Raw genomic sequence first — 15,326 nt, forward strand, 5'->3', positions numbered from 1 at the left:
AGCAAGGGATTCGTGATCCCGGGTGCAGGTCTGTTGTGCGAGGAAGTTTGGGATCGCTGGAGGGGGCAGTGTGGGAAACCTTGCCCTGTTCGCCTTCACTGGGGAGCTGGAAAACTCCAGCCAAGACGTCCTGATTCTCTGTCCCGTCTCCCCATGCGGAGACCCCRTCTGCGCGCGGACGGCAGCTTCTCCAGCCCTCCTGTCACAGGAGGGAGACGCTGGACTGGGCGCTCGGTTGCTCTGGTGTGGGACTGGGTGGCGACTTTGCAGGTGACCACCGTTGGTGACTGCATCCGTGGCTCGTCCAGCAAAGCATCCCCTGGTCCGGGCTCCGCGTAGTCCCCTGGTCCTGCAGGAGTGCGGGAAGGTGCCTGCGCCCTCCTGCAYCCTTCCCTGCACCCATCACCGCCGCGGCTGCTGGGTTCGCTGCAGAAGCAGGGCTGCTGTGTGTCTCCATATGGCCCGCCGGGACGCTGCCAGCCCGGCGTCCGAAAGGGTTAACGCGGCCTTTGGAGGGGGCTCTGGCGTTGCTGCGACACGTGGGTCTCCTCCAGCCAGCGCTCTCTGCAGTGTCCTTCAGAAGGGCAGCCCGTCTGAGCATGTCCGCTCCCCCGGCTGCCTCCTCCCCGGCCCGAGCCGGCTCCCGGGGGCTCCCGGCCCCGCGGCACGCTCCGCGGCGCGGCACCCSTGGGTGCCCGAGGCTGCAGCGAGCGCGGGGACGCGGGTGCACCGCCTGGCGCTTTGCTACCGCCTCGTCCAGCCTAACCCATCATTTACCTCCCCTCGGAAGAAATGTTGCAGGGGGGCGGAGGGGCTGTCTGATCCCCTGGTTAGTAATCGCGTCGTTTCTCTCCAGGGGCTGCCACGTGCCTGCAGCAGCTCTAATAAACCTCCGAAGCCTTGTGGGGGGGGGTTGTTTTTGCAACCGCTCCGATTTCTCGTGCCTCCTCGTAGCTGACGGACGTCTTCCTGGAAGCAGCGTAGCTTTTCCGCGAGGCTCGGTGCGTGGGAGCTTGGGAAGCCACGGTGAAGCCGCGGGGGCACGGCGCTTAACCGTGAGCGCGCCAAGTCCTCGCGGCCACCAGCGGTCCCTGGTGCCGCCCTTGGCGGAGGTGGCCTGGGTGCATTGCCTCCGGAGGGGTTGGAAAGGGGTCCAATCCGGTTCCCTGCGGCACCGTTTCCCCCATCCCTGCAGAGTTTCCTGGCAGGACCTCTGCTCCCCGGCTCTCCACCCCGGCCTCCGTTTTCTCTGCGTTTCTGCATCGGTTTATCGGGTTCAATCTCAAACGCCGGCCGAGCCAAGCATGTGAAATGGGTTTCCTTCTCTCTTTCATCCTACGGCTTTTTTTCCTTGTGAAAGGAGGGAACGTTAACCCCAGGGCCACAGCCAAATCCTCCTGCTCCTTCTCCGGGCTGCTGGCCGGCCCCGGGGGAGCTGGGGCCGCAGGCTGGGATTGCTGGTTGAACTGGACGGTGGAATTGGCTTTGAATCCTGCGGAGCTGCTGCGGCAGGGAGCGCCTGGGTCTTTGCGACTGATGTGAAAGTAAAGCCTGGGATTTTTTTTTTTTTTTTTTTTAACTTCCAAACAGCAGTATTTTTTAGGGGCCTGAGTCATCCTGTGCTCTCGAGCAGCGTCACGAGGGCAGCTGCAATGTGAAGTCGGTGCTGCGACGCTGTGATCTCCGTAGCCCTGCCGCAGCCCACCCCGGACGCGGCTCCTCGCTGGTGCGGGGTGAAATTTTCGCCGCCTGCACCGCTGCCCTGCTAGCGAGAAAAGCCCGGGCGTTGCAGGGGGCTTCTGCAGCTCTGCCCGCGGCGGCGTCCCCGCGGCGGGAGCCGGGCCGGGAGACCTGGGCGTCTCCCAGACCTGGACTGGGACAGGGAAGCGCCCGAAGGCTTCACCTCCTTCCTCTCCCCATAAACATTCAAGTGTTTTATTAAAACGCAATTAAAATGTTCTTTCCACAGCACTTTGGGGGAGGTCTGTACGTGAGGGGAGCRGTGCCAGAGCTCTGACTAAGCCTGACCTTGGATCCCATGCCGTATGGAGCCGGCTCGCTGCTGCGCCCGGGCCGTGGGAGGGGTGAGAAGTCCTAAGGGAGCGGGAGAGGGGAGCACCGGCAGGACGCGGTCCCCGGGGGTTTCTGCCGTGGGACGAGGCTGGRCTGCGCCACGCGGGTTGTCCCTCGCTCCCTTTTGCAGCCGGCGCTTCTGGCTGCTGCATGGAGCCTGTATAACGCCGGCCCGCCCTGTCCAACAGGGCTGGTTTAACCCAGTTACTGATAAGGGAGGAAAAAACCACATGGAGGCTGGAGTCTCTCCCAAGCTGTTGGACTGGGAGTAAATATTTGCATGGCGTTGCACCCGGCAGCATCCAGATCCGTGCGGAGAGGAACCCRGGGGCCCGCTGGCAGCCCGCAGATGGACCCTTAGCGGCCGAAACGGGAGCCCCGCGCYTGCCGGGRCCRGGACCGGCCCTTGCTCGCGGCAGCYCCGTGCCGGCGCTTGCAACCTGCRTCCCCCCTTCAGCRGTGTCCGAGACCGAAGGCCGCTCRCCGGGCTGGGTCCTYGTTCGGACGTGTTGGCTCGGCTTCCCTGGCCTGTACGATACAGGCCGGTTTTATGCACCTAGGGAGAAGCGGTCTCGCCCGGCTGCAAAGTGCAGATGCTGACAAACACCAGGGCTTCTTGCCTCCGTTGTGTTTAGCGGAGGAAAATTCCTGACGCTGGCCCGGATTAGGTGCATTTCGATCAAAATGGCCCCGTGCAAATCTGTTGACACTGAAATTGAGACAAATGCTGTTTGGCAGCTGCAGCCCGCTTTCTTTTACAGCACAGTTACAGCCTTGCAGCAGCTTTCATTGCCTAAAATCTCTTTAATTTGAAGGGATGMAATTTCCACTTGTCCTTCAGGTGCGTGGGCTGCACTTAACTSTGCTCGTGTCCAGGCTGCAGACGCAGTCTCCCAGCTCGTTTCTGCCCTAACCCGAGCGAGACCTGGCCGCCCCCGGGGAGCCGTCTCCCTCTTCGCCTGCCTGCAGGGTGCGTGACGTGGACCGGGAACCATTTAATAGAAACTATTAACTTGTGGATTTCCTTTTCCTTGTTTGCTCAGGCTCTCGGGGTTGGTGGTGACTCAACGGTTCTTGCTTTTTGCTGTYGTGATGTTGTCTGATGCCTTTGATAGCGGAGGAACTGCCCCCRCTGAGTTTGTTTTCGAAAGTAAGAAATTTCAGGTGATGGCCTGTGCTGGTAATTTGGGGATCAAGGGTTGCTCGCAGCCCAGCGTGGCAGGGAAACGGGCTCTTGAAGGAGTTGCCTTCTCACGGGGTTCACGAAAGCCAGCAGAAACCCGCTGGGTGCCCCGTGCGCCTGGTGCCCGAGCTGCCTCTTGACGCTTCACTCACTAGCCGGGGAAGCTCTTCCCTTCTCGTGCGCCCAGCACGTGATGCCGCTGCACACAGCCGGGGTTTTTCCGATGGGCCCTTGCGGAGATGCAGCTCCTGCCCTTTTGCAGCAGCAAAAAGCAGAAAAGAGGCAGCTCACTCGGGAGCTGAGCAGCGCGGGGGGCCTTTGCTGGGCCTCTCCTGCCTCTGAGCTCATCCCGGTTTCCGTGAACGGATTTATCCCCGCAGAGCCTGCTTGTGGCCGGCCTGAAGGTGGAGCAGCCGAGGCAGCAGCACCAGGCGCTGCAGCCCCGCACTCCTGCTTTGCAATAATCCTTCGCCAAAGCACCCTCGGCAGCCGGGAACGGGAGCCCAGGGGGGGTCCGGAAAGCTTATTCCACCTGGGGGAGGCAGCAGGTCCCAAGCGGAGGAGTGAATCCTAAGGGACCGCAGCCAGCAGGCTCGTGCATCCCCTCRCTGCTCCCTTCGGCAAGTCTCGGGGCCCTTTGCCAACGGTCCCCTTCCTCGCGCTCTCCTCCCTCGCCTCGTCCCGGGACGGGAGCCCCGTCGCGCCTCTCCTGCCAGGCGCCCGCTCCGGGCACCGTTCCGGCTCCCCACCTCCGGCTGGCGGAGGGAGGAGCTGTCGCGGCGGGATCGCAGCAACAGCTTGGTGCTGATGAGCTTTCCRGCGCGCTAAAAATACCGAGCGGCGCAAGCGGGGAGCACAAATGGCTGAGGTTCAGTGGCATCAAAGGCATAATTAACACGCGGCCCGGGCGAGGGTATTTTTAGGCCCCGGCAAAAAGGCTCTGAAACACTGAATTCACATCAGCACGCGACCGCTCCGGTTTAATGGGATCCCGGGGCCTGTGGAGACGAAGCGAGAGACGCTTAATTGTCGGTGTTTGTGTTTTATTCATGACTGARCAGATTCAGCAAGCGAAAACTGGTTTGCTGCAGGCGGCTCGCTGCCCGGGTAGCGTTAAGCCGTGCTCTGGCCGGGGCTGGCAGACGCCGGCGCGTGCAGGTGCCCCGCGCGCTGGAAGCGCCGGCTGCCGGCGCCCTTTGCAAGGAGCTGTGCTGGGAAGAGGGATCATCGCCCACGCCGCGCCGGCAGCGCAGCCGCCCCGCGTCCGCCAGGACCGCCGCGAGYGCCCGCGGCGCCGGGGAGCTCCTCGCCGGGCGCTTCGGGGCGCTAAAACTTCCCACGGGCTCAAGGGGAGGTTGGGAAAGGAGAGAGCTGGATCCTTTCCCTGTCTTCACAGCGCCTGAGACCTGTCGGAGCCATCGGAGCTCCGCCAGGACGGCTGAGTCCACAGCCCGCACCGGCTTGGAGCCTTGGGTGTAACGAATCCTCCAGCCTCTGCGGTGCCAGGCCTGCTGCCTGGCAGGCAGCGCCGGCGGCTCAGGCAGCGATCTGAGGTCTCCTCGTGTCCTCGGGGGCCAGTGTGTGGTCGGGGCTGCAGTCAGAGCCGCGTAGCTGACTCGCGGTTAGCCCGGCGGGGCCGAGGGCCCCCGCAGCCCCCTGACCCTTCCTGCTCCTGCGCGTGCCGAGCGGGCGAGACTCCGTGGAATTGGCTGCTTTTCTCGTTGCAGCCCTGTTTGCGTGACGCCTGCCCCGCTGGGCCGCGCGGGCGGGGGAGCGACGAGCGGGCGCCGGGGCGCAGATGTTGCCGCTGCAGACTCGGGAAGGAGGTGGGGAGCTCGCCGGGGAGCCGAGCGGCCCCGGGCAGGCAGCACGCTGGTTCCCGAGCCGCCCGCCTCGTTAGGGAGCTTTTTTATCTGTTGTGAAACGAAGTGCAGATGGCACAGCCGCACGTCCGGAAGGAGCTGAGGAACGCGCCGTCGGGGATGCCAAGACAAGGTTCCTTGTCTGAAACCGGTTCCCTTGCCAGGGAACAAATGTGCCTTACTTTAAAATAATAATTACAAAGCCTGAGATATTATCCAGAGATGTTCAGACCCAAAATCCGCCGCGGGTATCGGTGCGGTTGGCCGGGGTGCTGGTTGGCGTAGCGCCGTGCCGCCTGCCCAATGCAGCAGGCAGATGCCCGCATTGCTGGGRCTCGGGGATGTTTGGGGGCAGAAATCGTCCTAGCGGGTCCCGGCTGGCTCAGACACCCGCGTCTGGCATCGTGCTTCGGTGCAACACGTGAAGCGCGTCCCCTTTTGCCGTGCAACGCCGAGGAACAGCTCCGCTCCGCAAGGATGTGACCCTTGCCGCATGTAACGGAGAGGTGCGGAGCGGCTCAGGTGGGGGCCGGGCACCCAGGGGCGAGGTGGGAGCTCCTGCAAAAGCCTGGCCCGCTCTGTGCAACGGCATCCGTGTGGGCAGCCCGCTGCCTGGCGGGAGATAACAGCGGTGCCGACGTGGGCTCGGGATTAATAGCTGGAGCCAGCAACAGCTGGTGCGAGAACTGCGCGGGCTGCGTGAATAAGCAATGCCAGCGTATGGGAGCATGGTGAGACTAGTTTCCATGTTAGAGCTTGGGAACATGGGGAAGAAGAGGGATAGAAGAGGGAAACTGAGGCACGGAAGGAGCAAATGATTTTGGAGTGCGTGGGGAGGCGGCGGCAGGGCTGGGACCTGGCCCTGCTTCCCACGGGGGTGTTCTCCTCCGGACAGCATCCTCCGATCGCTTAGCCAGCCTGTGTCTCACTCTCTCCTCTTCCTCTCTAGGTTTCCATGTGATTCCCTCGGTGTCCAACATCGTTCCTGAGAGCTGCCTGCTCATCGTGGTGGGCCTTTTGGTCGGAGGGCTCATCAAAGGGGTGGGGGAAAAGCCCCCCATCCTCAGGTCGGAAATCTTCTTCCTCTTCCTCCTCCCGCCCATCATCTTGGATGCCGGCTATTTCCTCCCCTTGCGCCAGTTCACGGAGAACTTGGGCACCATCCTCATCTTCGCCGTGGTGGGGACGCTCTGGAATGCCTTCTTCTTGGGTGGCCTCATGTACGCCGTGTGCCAGGTCGGCGGCACCGGCCTCAACCACATCGGCCTGCTGGCCAACCTGCTCTTCGGCAGCATCATCTCGGCCGTGGACCCCGTGGCCGTGCTGGCCGTCTTTGAGGAGATCCACATCAACGAGCTGCTGCACATCCTGGTCTTCGGGGAGTCCCTGCTGAATGACGCCGTCACGGTCGTAAGTGGAGTGCGCGGGGCAGAGCCGGCAGGCTGGGCGAGGGCAACCAGCCGGGAGCGTGCAGTTCCCTTGGGAGCAGGATCTCRGGGTAGTAGCACCAAGATTGGCAGCTGTCAATCATGCTGGCAGACCCGCAGACTGCGCCGCTGCCCCCTCTGCGGTGCCACCTGCCAGCTGAGCTGCGGTAGCTCTGCTTGCCTCCAACCTTTTGCAGGTGCCAAGCTAAATATAGCAGCTTCGAACACCGCAGAGGTGGCTTAAGGTGAAGYGTTTTACTTGGCGGTTTGGGGAGACCACGAGCACGAGCCCAGGCAGCTCCTGCCTCTCGGCCGGCGAGCGGAGGCTGACTGCCGGCGTAGCCTGAGCGYGCGCGATGCCTCGCTGCCTCCCTCGTCCTCCCCGGCTGCGGGATGTGGGGAGAGCGGGGGAGAGGCCGAGGGGATCCGCTTTCCTGGGCCCTGTTGCCCCGCGGCTGGGTGTCCGAGGCAGCCGGCGCTGCCCTCCCTCCTGCCCCTTCCTCCTCCCCAGACCTGCCCTCGCATGCAGTTTTCCTTGCTGCRGTTTTCCTTGCTCCCCTTGCGAGGGACAGACGTGGCCAACCACATCGAGGGGAGAGCCGCGGGGCTGCGTCCCGCCTGGGGCACTCCGCAGCCCCCAACTTTGGGCCGGGTGCAGGGAGCAATCCCTTTGCAGGGACCTTTGGGGAGCTTTTGGGGACATCTGTGTCCAGGTGCTGCCTTGGCCAACAGCATGGCGTGCTCCTCTCCGCAGTGCTGACCTCTAAATTTTCTTCTAACCCGCTGCTTTTTCCTGGCTCTTCTCCCATATCCCATCTGTCTGCTTCAGAGCCGGCTGCGCAGCTTGCTGCAAAGGGTGACGAGGAACGCACCGTCCCAGCACAGCACTCTTCCCTGGCATTTTCCTCCTCTCTTGGCCAGGGGCTCTCTGCAGGGTCTGTGTCCCCTCTCCCATCCCTGGGGAATGCTTTTGCCTTCTGCTGTCATGTCTGTCCCTGCCCCTCTCCCAGGGACTGGCGCTGGCTGGCGAGAGCTGGCACCTTGCCCTCTTGCTGCTCGCAAGTGTTGCTGTCCTTGCAGGAGGCTCTGAAACCAATTCCCCGCTCCTGACACTGCTGCATCAGCTTCTCCTTTAAAATCTGTCCAATAAATATGTTGGAGGTGGGAGATGCAGCCCAGGATGGGCTCCTCCTATGAGTTTGCCCTTTTAGCTACAAAATGGCTTAAGGATTTGGGCTGTTCTCTGTGCTGAGCTGTGCAGAGCAGGGCAGATGTTGGATTTTCTCTGCATGTGGCTGTCAGATGTCCTCAGCCTGGATCTGTCCTGAGTTGCTTGTTGGGAAGCAGGAATGGTCTCTCGCTGGGTCTGACCTTGACCAAAGCCCCTTCTGGGACAGCAGTTGGGGCTGTTGGACAGCAGAGCAGTCCTGGCAGTGTTTCCAGCTGCACCATGTCCCTGCAAGCTGTGGAGGATGGAGAGCTGGGTTCCTTGGCAACCTCTAGGTTTCCATGTCTTGCACAGCAAGGCGCTGGCCGGCTTTTTTTGCGTGAGGTTTGATCAAACACAGCCCAGGGCAGCGTTACCAGGGGCGGCACACAGCAAGGCTCATCTGGGATGTGCGTGTGCCTTGCTGGGTACCCGCACAGGTCCCTTTGCTGCTGCTCTCCCAAGGTCGGTCCTTGAACAGGTCTCTTCTGAGGTGAGGGTGTTGCTTGTCAGTGGGGCAGGTTGAAATCCTCTCTCCGTTCTCCCTCCCAGGTCCTCTACCACCTCTTTGAGGAGTTTGCCAACTTCGAACAGGTGACCATTATCGATATCATCCTCGGCTTCCTCAGCTTCTTCGTGGTGTCACTGGGCGGCGTCTTCGTGGGCGTCATTTATGGGGTGATCGCTGCCTTCACGTCCCGCTTCACCTCCCACATCCGAGTCATCGAGCCCCTCTTCGTCTTCCTCTACAGCTACATGGCCTATCTCTCTGCCGAGCTTTTCCACCTCTCCGGCATCATGGCGTGAGTTGGGCTCAGGTGGGATGAGGTGCTCAGTGGGTGCCAAGGACGCAGGGAGGCAGAGTGGCCCCGTGTCTTCCCTGCGATCCTCTGAGCCACTCTCTGTTTTGCCCTCTTGCCCCGAGAGCTCAGCCCTGCAGTAAGTGCCGTCTCCACCCCGGTGGCCTCTAGGATGGTGGCTCTTGCCCTGGGCCCAGGCTGGTTTGACAACACAAGGGCAGCTCCTCTGCAGGCCCATGGACCTCCCGTCCCCAAGGCAGGCTGTGACAGGGGATTTACCCCAGTATAACTGCATCGTTGCAGCTGCCCCAGTGTGGTCGGCACATGCCCAGTGAGGGCCAGGGGTGTGTTTGGGATATGCAGGAAGGTAGATGAGAGAAACAGCTCTGCTGAGTTGTCCCGCAGATCCTGGAGCGCTGGCTGCCTATTTCCCGTTCTCTTGGGCCCATGGTAGCAGGCAGGGCCTGTTGAGCTCTCAAAAATGCCATGGTTGTCCACTACCTGGCTCCAGCGCTCACTTCCACCCTGCCATGGGGAAGGAGAAGCCTTTTGTTGCCTTCCCTGGAGGCCCTGACTAATTGCCGGTGTCTCGCAAGCCCTGCCCTGCCCTGGGGTTTGGTGCAAGAACCTGAAATGCCGCTCCAGGGCCCAGTGTTGGGGTTGTTTCCATGGCTGCTGAGTGCCCCAACCTTGCCCCTAGGCTCATCGCCTCCGGCGTGGTCATGCGGCCCTATGTGGAAGCCAACATCTCCCACAAGTCCCACACCACCATCAAGTATTTCCTCAAGATGTGGAGTAGCGTGAGTGAGACCCTCATCTTCATCTTCCTGGGCGTCTCCACTGTGGCTGGCCACCACTACTGGAACTGGACCTTTGTCATCAGCACGCTGCTCTTCTGCCTCATTGCGAGGGTTTTAGGTGAGGTGCTGGCACTGTGGCGAAGCTTTTGGGGCTGGTCCAGATCCTAGGCTCCTCTCACACCGTGAAGCCCAAGTCTGCCTTGCTGGGGAGCCTGTCCTAGCTGGGTAGTGGGGTTGACTGAGTGGACACTGCTCCTCCGTGGGCCTCAGACCTTGCTGATCCTTGGCCTTGTGGGGAGAACGGAGTGAAACCAAGTTTGTGCTCACCCACAGCTTCGGAGCAGCCAGATGTGGCCTCTGTTGTGGGACTGAAGCTGGTGACGGGTGATGGAGTGCTCATGCAGGGTGGCACCCACCTGTGCCCATGGCCCTGAGGCTATGACAGTGCCCTGGGAGGCAGGCTGGGCTCTTTGGGGCTGGTGTCATCCAACATCTGCTCACCCGAGGCTGCTGCCCTGCTCCCCCAGGTGTCCTGGGCCTTACCTGGTTCATCAACAAGTTCCGAATTGTGAAGCTGACGCCCAAGGACCAGTTCATCATTGCCTACGGGGGCCTGCGGGGAGCCATTGCCTTCTCCCTCTGTTACCTCCTGGACTATGAGCATTTCAACATGAGGGACATGTTCCTCACCGCCATCATCACTGTCATCTTCTTCACCGTCTTCGTGCAGGTTGGTGGCACGCCGCTTCCCAGAGGGCACTGTGCCGGTCCCAGTGCAGTTACAGATGGGAAGGGGGCATCCAGTGGGTAGCACGTGCATGTGGAGAGCAAGGAGCATGTCCCCAACCTCTGTCCTTGACCCTGTCACTGTCCCACCTCTAGTTTGCAAAGCTCTTTAGGCTCGCTGGCGGGTGGCACCAGCAAAGCAGAGCCCTGAGGTTCGGCCGTGCTGAGCCCGGTGGCTGCTGCTGCCTGTGCGCTTTACCCTCTGCAACGGGGAGAGGTCTAACCCRCCCCGGCCGTTCCCTAGGGCATGACCATCCGGCCCTTGGTGGACCTGCTCGCGGTGAAGAAGAAGCAAGAGACAAAACGCTCCATCAACGAAGAGATCCACACACAGGTAACCCGCTGTGCCCGGCGGGCCCTTCCCGCGCGCTTCGCTTCGCCGCCTTAGCCCTCTTCTCTCTGCTTCTGCCCACCTCCGCCGCTGTAACCGGGCAGGTTTGCAGAGCGGGAGCTGCCCCTAAGTCGGTGCCAAGGTAAGGGGGGACGGAGCAAGGGCTCTTCCCCGTCCGTGTCGTCTGGTGCCTGCTCCGACCCAGAGCTCCCGTGTGACTGGTAGTGCAGCGACCCGGCTGCGTAGGACCGTGCTGCCCTCCCGAGGCCCGTCCTGGACCCACACCCCTGATTTCACACCCCTTGAGTGCCGTCACCCTGCGTGGCGGTGGGSCGGCGCGTGGCGGGGAGAGGGCGGCCGGCGGCCCTGCGAGCCMCCTCTGCCCTGGGCCTTCTCTTCCAGTTCTTGGATCACCTTCTGACCGGGATCGAGGATATCTGCGGTCACTACGGGCATCACCACTGGAAAGACAAGTGAGCGCAGAGGTTTTATGACAGGGGACCGCGCGGGTGAGATGGGGGAGCGTCCTGGCAGCGTCCCCAGTGCGTTCCTCCGGGTTGTCCCAGCCCCACGCGCTCCCCCCGAGGAATCACGGCCCTGGGTCGGAGGTGAATGAGGCTGCGGGGCYGCACCCCTTTGCTCACGGCAATGAGGGAGCTGCCGGCGGCTGCTCTTGTGGGACCTGCAGGAATTCAGGACCATCCGTTGTCGGCCCGAGCAGCTGGTCTGACCCTGCGCTCRGGGGAAGGGTCTCCTGGTGGCCTGGGCTAATGCCGGGGAGGGGGACAGGGTGCCGGGACACAGGGAGGTCTCACGTATCGCCTGCCTCTCCTTTCCCCTGTGTCCTCGGGAAGGCTGAATCGCTTCAACAAGAAGTACGTGAAGAAGTGCCTGATTGCGGGGGAGCGGTCCAAGGAGCCCCAGCTCATCGCTTTCTACCACAAGATGGAGATGAAGCAGGCGATCGAGCTGGTGGAGAGTGGGGGCTTAGGCAAGATCCCCTCGGCTGTCTCCACGGTCTCCATGCAGTGAGTTCTCCAGCCTCTGCCCGCCCTGTGCCTCCGAACGGCGCCCAGCCCTGCTCCGGGCTGGATGCTCCCTGCTTGCAGCCGCAGCCCTGCCTGGAGCCATCGTGCGACGACTCTGATTCTGMTCTGTCCGTGCAGGAACATCCAGCCCAAGACCCTCCCTGTGGAGCGCGCCCTTCCAGCCCTGTCCAAGGACAAGGAGGAGGAGATCCGGAAAATCCTCCGCAACAACCTGCAGAAAACCAGGCAGAGGGTAAAGCGTCCCACGGCACCGGTGGGCCCCTGCGCCGTGCGGGCCCCCTTCCCTTGCCCGGCATTGAAACCCTGCTGTGTCTCTCCCCGGGCGTCAGCTCCCCTCTTGGCTGTAACTGGGGCCAGCGAGCCTCCCTGCGGCTCTCGGGCCGCGATGCTCTGCGGCGGGGGGCTCTGGGGGGGCACGGGGAGGTCTCCGCTGAGCTCAGGCCCCCTCGCATCACACCTCGGCGCAGAGGGCAGCAAACACGTCTCACAGGCRCAGAGAGCATCGGGTTTTGCCTCTCTGCCTGCTCGAAGGGCTTTGCCGGGTCGGGGGGGTGATGGTGCCTGGCCGGACGGCGAGGGGAGAGGGTGAGTCAGGGTGACTCCGAGGTGAGTCAGGATGGGGCGTCCTGTGGTCCCCGTGGCGAACGTGCACGAGGTGCTGTGCCTGCCGGCGGCTGTTTCATCCCAGGCAGCATCCCATCTCCAAGGGAAACGGTGCCGTGATCTTCCTGTGCCTTTCTGTGAGTTTTTTAACCCCCGTCTCCTTTCCTTGGGGCCTTTCCCAGTTGCGGTCCTACAACCGGCACACGCTGGTGGCYGATCCCTACGAGGAAGCCTGGAACCAGATGCTCCTGCGGAGGCAGAAGGCCCGGCAGCTGGAGCAAAAGGTGTCGAGGGGATGCCGGAGCGGGGCTGCGGAGGAGGTGGGGGGCGGTCGGGGCTCCCAGCCTGGGAAGGACATCGGCGTCCTGCACGGGGAGGAGACCTGGGGTTCACATGGTGGCAGGGGACCCCAGGCGGTGGGGGGCCCTCGCCCCGGCGCGAGGGCAGGCTGGGAGCGAGTCCTTGCCGCACGGCTGGGGGGATGCAGGCACAAGTTGTCCGCATCCCGCAGCTGCTGCTCGCTCGCCCCCCTGGCCTGGGGGCGATTCCCTGCCTGCCATTCCCAGGCGCGGACCGTCCCTCATGCCGCCCTCCCTCTGCTCCGATTGCAGATTAATAATTACCTGACGGTGCCGGCTCACAAGCTCGATTCGCCCACGATGTCCCGGGCTCGCATAGGCTCAGGTACGGCGGGACTGAGCTGCCGGGGGAGCGCCGCCGCCGTTGTTGGCTGTGCACTCGCGTTTCCTTGGCCTGTGTGTGCTCAGCTCTTCTGCCCTCCCTCCATCCCTAATTGTCCCGGTCCCATGCTACCGGCAGGGAAGTCAGTCTGGAGCTGGGCTTGCTTCTTCCACGCAGCCACATTTCCTGGCCGGGTCTCTCCCGGCCCTTCCCTCGTCTCCACTGCCGGGGAGAGGATCAGGAGTGCCCGACACCAAGTCCTGCCCACGACTCCTGGGTTCTCCATCACAGATTTGCTTTGCCGTCCGTGGTTCCTTATGGCCTTTATGTCCATCCCTCCGCTCTGGGGGCGGCAGGGTTAGCCGGGAGGCAGGCGAGGGTCTGGGCTTAACCGGCTKGGTGGGGACCAGGGACGCGGCGCTCCGCGCTGCTGCCAGCGCTTGTCGAGACGGTGTTTGATCGGCAGAGGGCGGCTTTGCCCTTGCAAACGGCGCCGTCCCGGGGCTGGATTACCCGGCGCTTTTCCARATAGGCTGTGGAGGTCGGAAAAAGAGGTTCCCCAGCAGCCTTGGAAATTTGAGAGAGAGCCCAGGAGTGCTGACCCCAAACATCTGCAGTGCGTTGGCTGGGCGGCCCTGCGCCCCCCCCTTCCCTGCCAGAGCCCCCCAGGTTGTCTTGACCCAGCTTGTTCACTGCCAGCACCCCGCGGAACGGGCTCTGCCTGACCCCCCTCTGCCTCCCCAGACCCGCTGGCCTACGAGCCCAAGCCGGACTCGGAGAACCTGCCCATCATCACCATCGACCCGGCCTCCCCGCAGTCCCCCGAGTCCGTGGACCTGGCGAACGAGGAGCTCAAGGGCTCCAGCCACCTCTCGTCCTCGCCCGAGGAGGATGAGGAGGGGCTGGTGATGCGGGTGAAGGAGCCGTCGTCCCCGGGCACCGACGACGTCTTCACCCCGGGGACCAGCGACAGCCCCAGCAACCAGCGGATGCTGCGATGCCTGAGCGACCCGGGGCCGCGGCCGGAGCCGGAGGAAGGGGAGCCCTTCATTCCCAAGGGGCAGTAGCAGCCGGCGCGCGGAGCCTTGCTCGCCTCCGTATGGATTCTCTCTTTCTTCATTCGTTCTTCTTTCTTTCCCCCCCTTTTTTGGTTCCTCCGTCACTACACACCGGGTTTGGGAAGGGGACACCATCCTGGACGGGCAGGGACTGCCAGGACAGCTCTGCCCAGCAAGCCGTGACAGCAAGCCGGCCCTGAGGAGCGGGGAAGGAGCCCCGGGGACCCCCGGCCGCGGAGGGGACGGCGACGTCCGGCGACGCACGGGTCCGCCTGGGGAGCGCGGGGCGTCCTCGGAGGCTGCCTGCGGCACCGCTTTGCCTCTCCGTAGCTCGCGTTTCAGCTGCCTCCTCGCCTTGTTCTGGAGCAGAGCGCTCGGAGCCGGGAGCCGCCTCTGCTCCGGGACCGGAGCACAGACCCCCTCACCCCGGCACCCTGCCAGGGACCCCGGGCTCGTGCCGGTCCCCCCGCAGGGACCAGCCCGGGAACGTCTCCTCCAGCCCGGGAGCGTCTACCCCGGCTCTGCATTTCACGCTGGGTCTTGTTGAATAAGCATCCTGTAGCCATGCAAGGGGGACGCAGGTGCCCCCGCGCTTCGAGCGGTCCCTCCGCGCCGCTCGGTCCCTCCTGGATCGCCCGGCCCTGCGGGGACCCTGCTGCGAGGGGTCCCCGGCGGGGCGAGCGGGGCCGCGGCTCGGCCCCCTCCCTACACCTGCCTGCTCCCTGCGCTTCCCGGCGGCGCCGCCCCGGTCGCCGCGTGACCCCCGTGCGGGGGATGCCAAAAGCACCGGGTGCTCCTCAACCAAAGACAGCCGCCGAGTTCGACGTGCACGGGGCCGTGGCGTGCAGATGATTGTATTTCGTTTTTTACGCCATGTGTTTTTTTCTTTCTTACCCGTCACCTAAAGGAGCTTGGGAAGAGCCTGGGGTCCCCTCGGAGGGGACGGCCGGGGGTGCCGGGGTGCCGAGCTTGGAAAGAGCCCCGCGGCTCGGCCGGGAGGGAGCGCCGGGCGTTTAGGTGACTTGCAGCCCCTCCGCGGAGCGCGCGCGTCCTGCGTCGCGGCCCCCGCGCACCCGCCCGGCTCCGGCCGCCCTCGGCGAGCGCGGGGCCCCCCGCGCCGTGCCTTGTCCCGCGGGCGCGAGCTGCCGCCGCTGTCTGTGTGCGCCCGCTCTGTCTCCAGGAGGAAAAAAGAAAAAAGAAAAAAAAAAGCAATGAAAATTCTCTCTTGTATAAAAAAGGAAAAAAACACATGTAAAGAGAATCTTGTTTTTTTCATGAATATTCTAATAAATTAATGTTAATTTTTAGTGGGTTTTTCTCTGGCTGGTCGAGTGTCCTGCCCCTGCAGCGGGGGCTCAGCCGTCTCCTGTGGGTGTCGGGGACGGGGAGGACGTCCCGCTCCCGGGGTGTCCGGAGAGCCGTGCCGGCCAGGGTGTGCCGGATGCGGCTGGGAACCTCCCCGAGCC

The 15,326-nt window shown here is 63.4% G+C and overlaps 1 protein-coding gene across 1 annotated transcript in view; it reads left to right on the forward strand.

Moving 5' to 3' along the window:
- SLC9A1 (solute carrier family 9 member A1) overlaps positions 1 to 14,940 on the forward strand; it is a gene marked incomplete at its 5' end in the record, with an annotated part of 29,886 nt that extends 14,946 nt beyond the window's left edge. Inside the window, 11 exons of the mRNA XM_026062428.1 lie at positions 6,068 to 6,528; positions 8,305 to 8,555; positions 9,253 to 9,470; positions 9,880 to 10,082; positions 10,383 to 10,472; positions 10,872 to 10,942; positions 11,324 to 11,497; positions 11,636 to 11,750; positions 12,304 to 12,405; positions 12,733 to 12,805; positions 13,547 to 14,940. Of these exons, the coding sequence (XP_025918213.1) occupies positions 6,068 to 6,528; positions 8,305 to 8,555; positions 9,253 to 9,470; positions 9,880 to 10,082; positions 10,383 to 10,472; positions 10,872 to 10,942; positions 11,324 to 11,497; positions 11,636 to 11,750; positions 12,304 to 12,405; positions 12,733 to 12,805; positions 13,547 to 13,869 (2,081 nt within the window). The remainder of the gene's footprint in view (positions 1 to 6,067; positions 6,529 to 8,304; positions 8,556 to 9,252; positions 9,471 to 9,879; positions 10,083 to 10,382; positions 10,473 to 10,871; positions 10,943 to 11,323; positions 11,498 to 11,635; positions 11,751 to 12,303; positions 12,406 to 12,732; positions 12,806 to 13,546) is intronic.
- Positions 14,941 to 15,326: the final 386 nt, after the last annotated feature.

The sequence above is a fragment of the Apteryx rowi genome, unplaced genomic scaffold (genome assembly GCF_003343035.1).
Source record: "Apteryx rowi isolate R43461 unplaced genomic scaffold, aptRow1 scaffold_190, whole genome shotgun sequence".
In the NCBI taxonomy this organism is placed as follows: domain Eukaryota; kingdom Metazoa; phylum Chordata; class Aves; order Apterygiformes; family Apterygidae; genus Apteryx; species Apteryx rowi.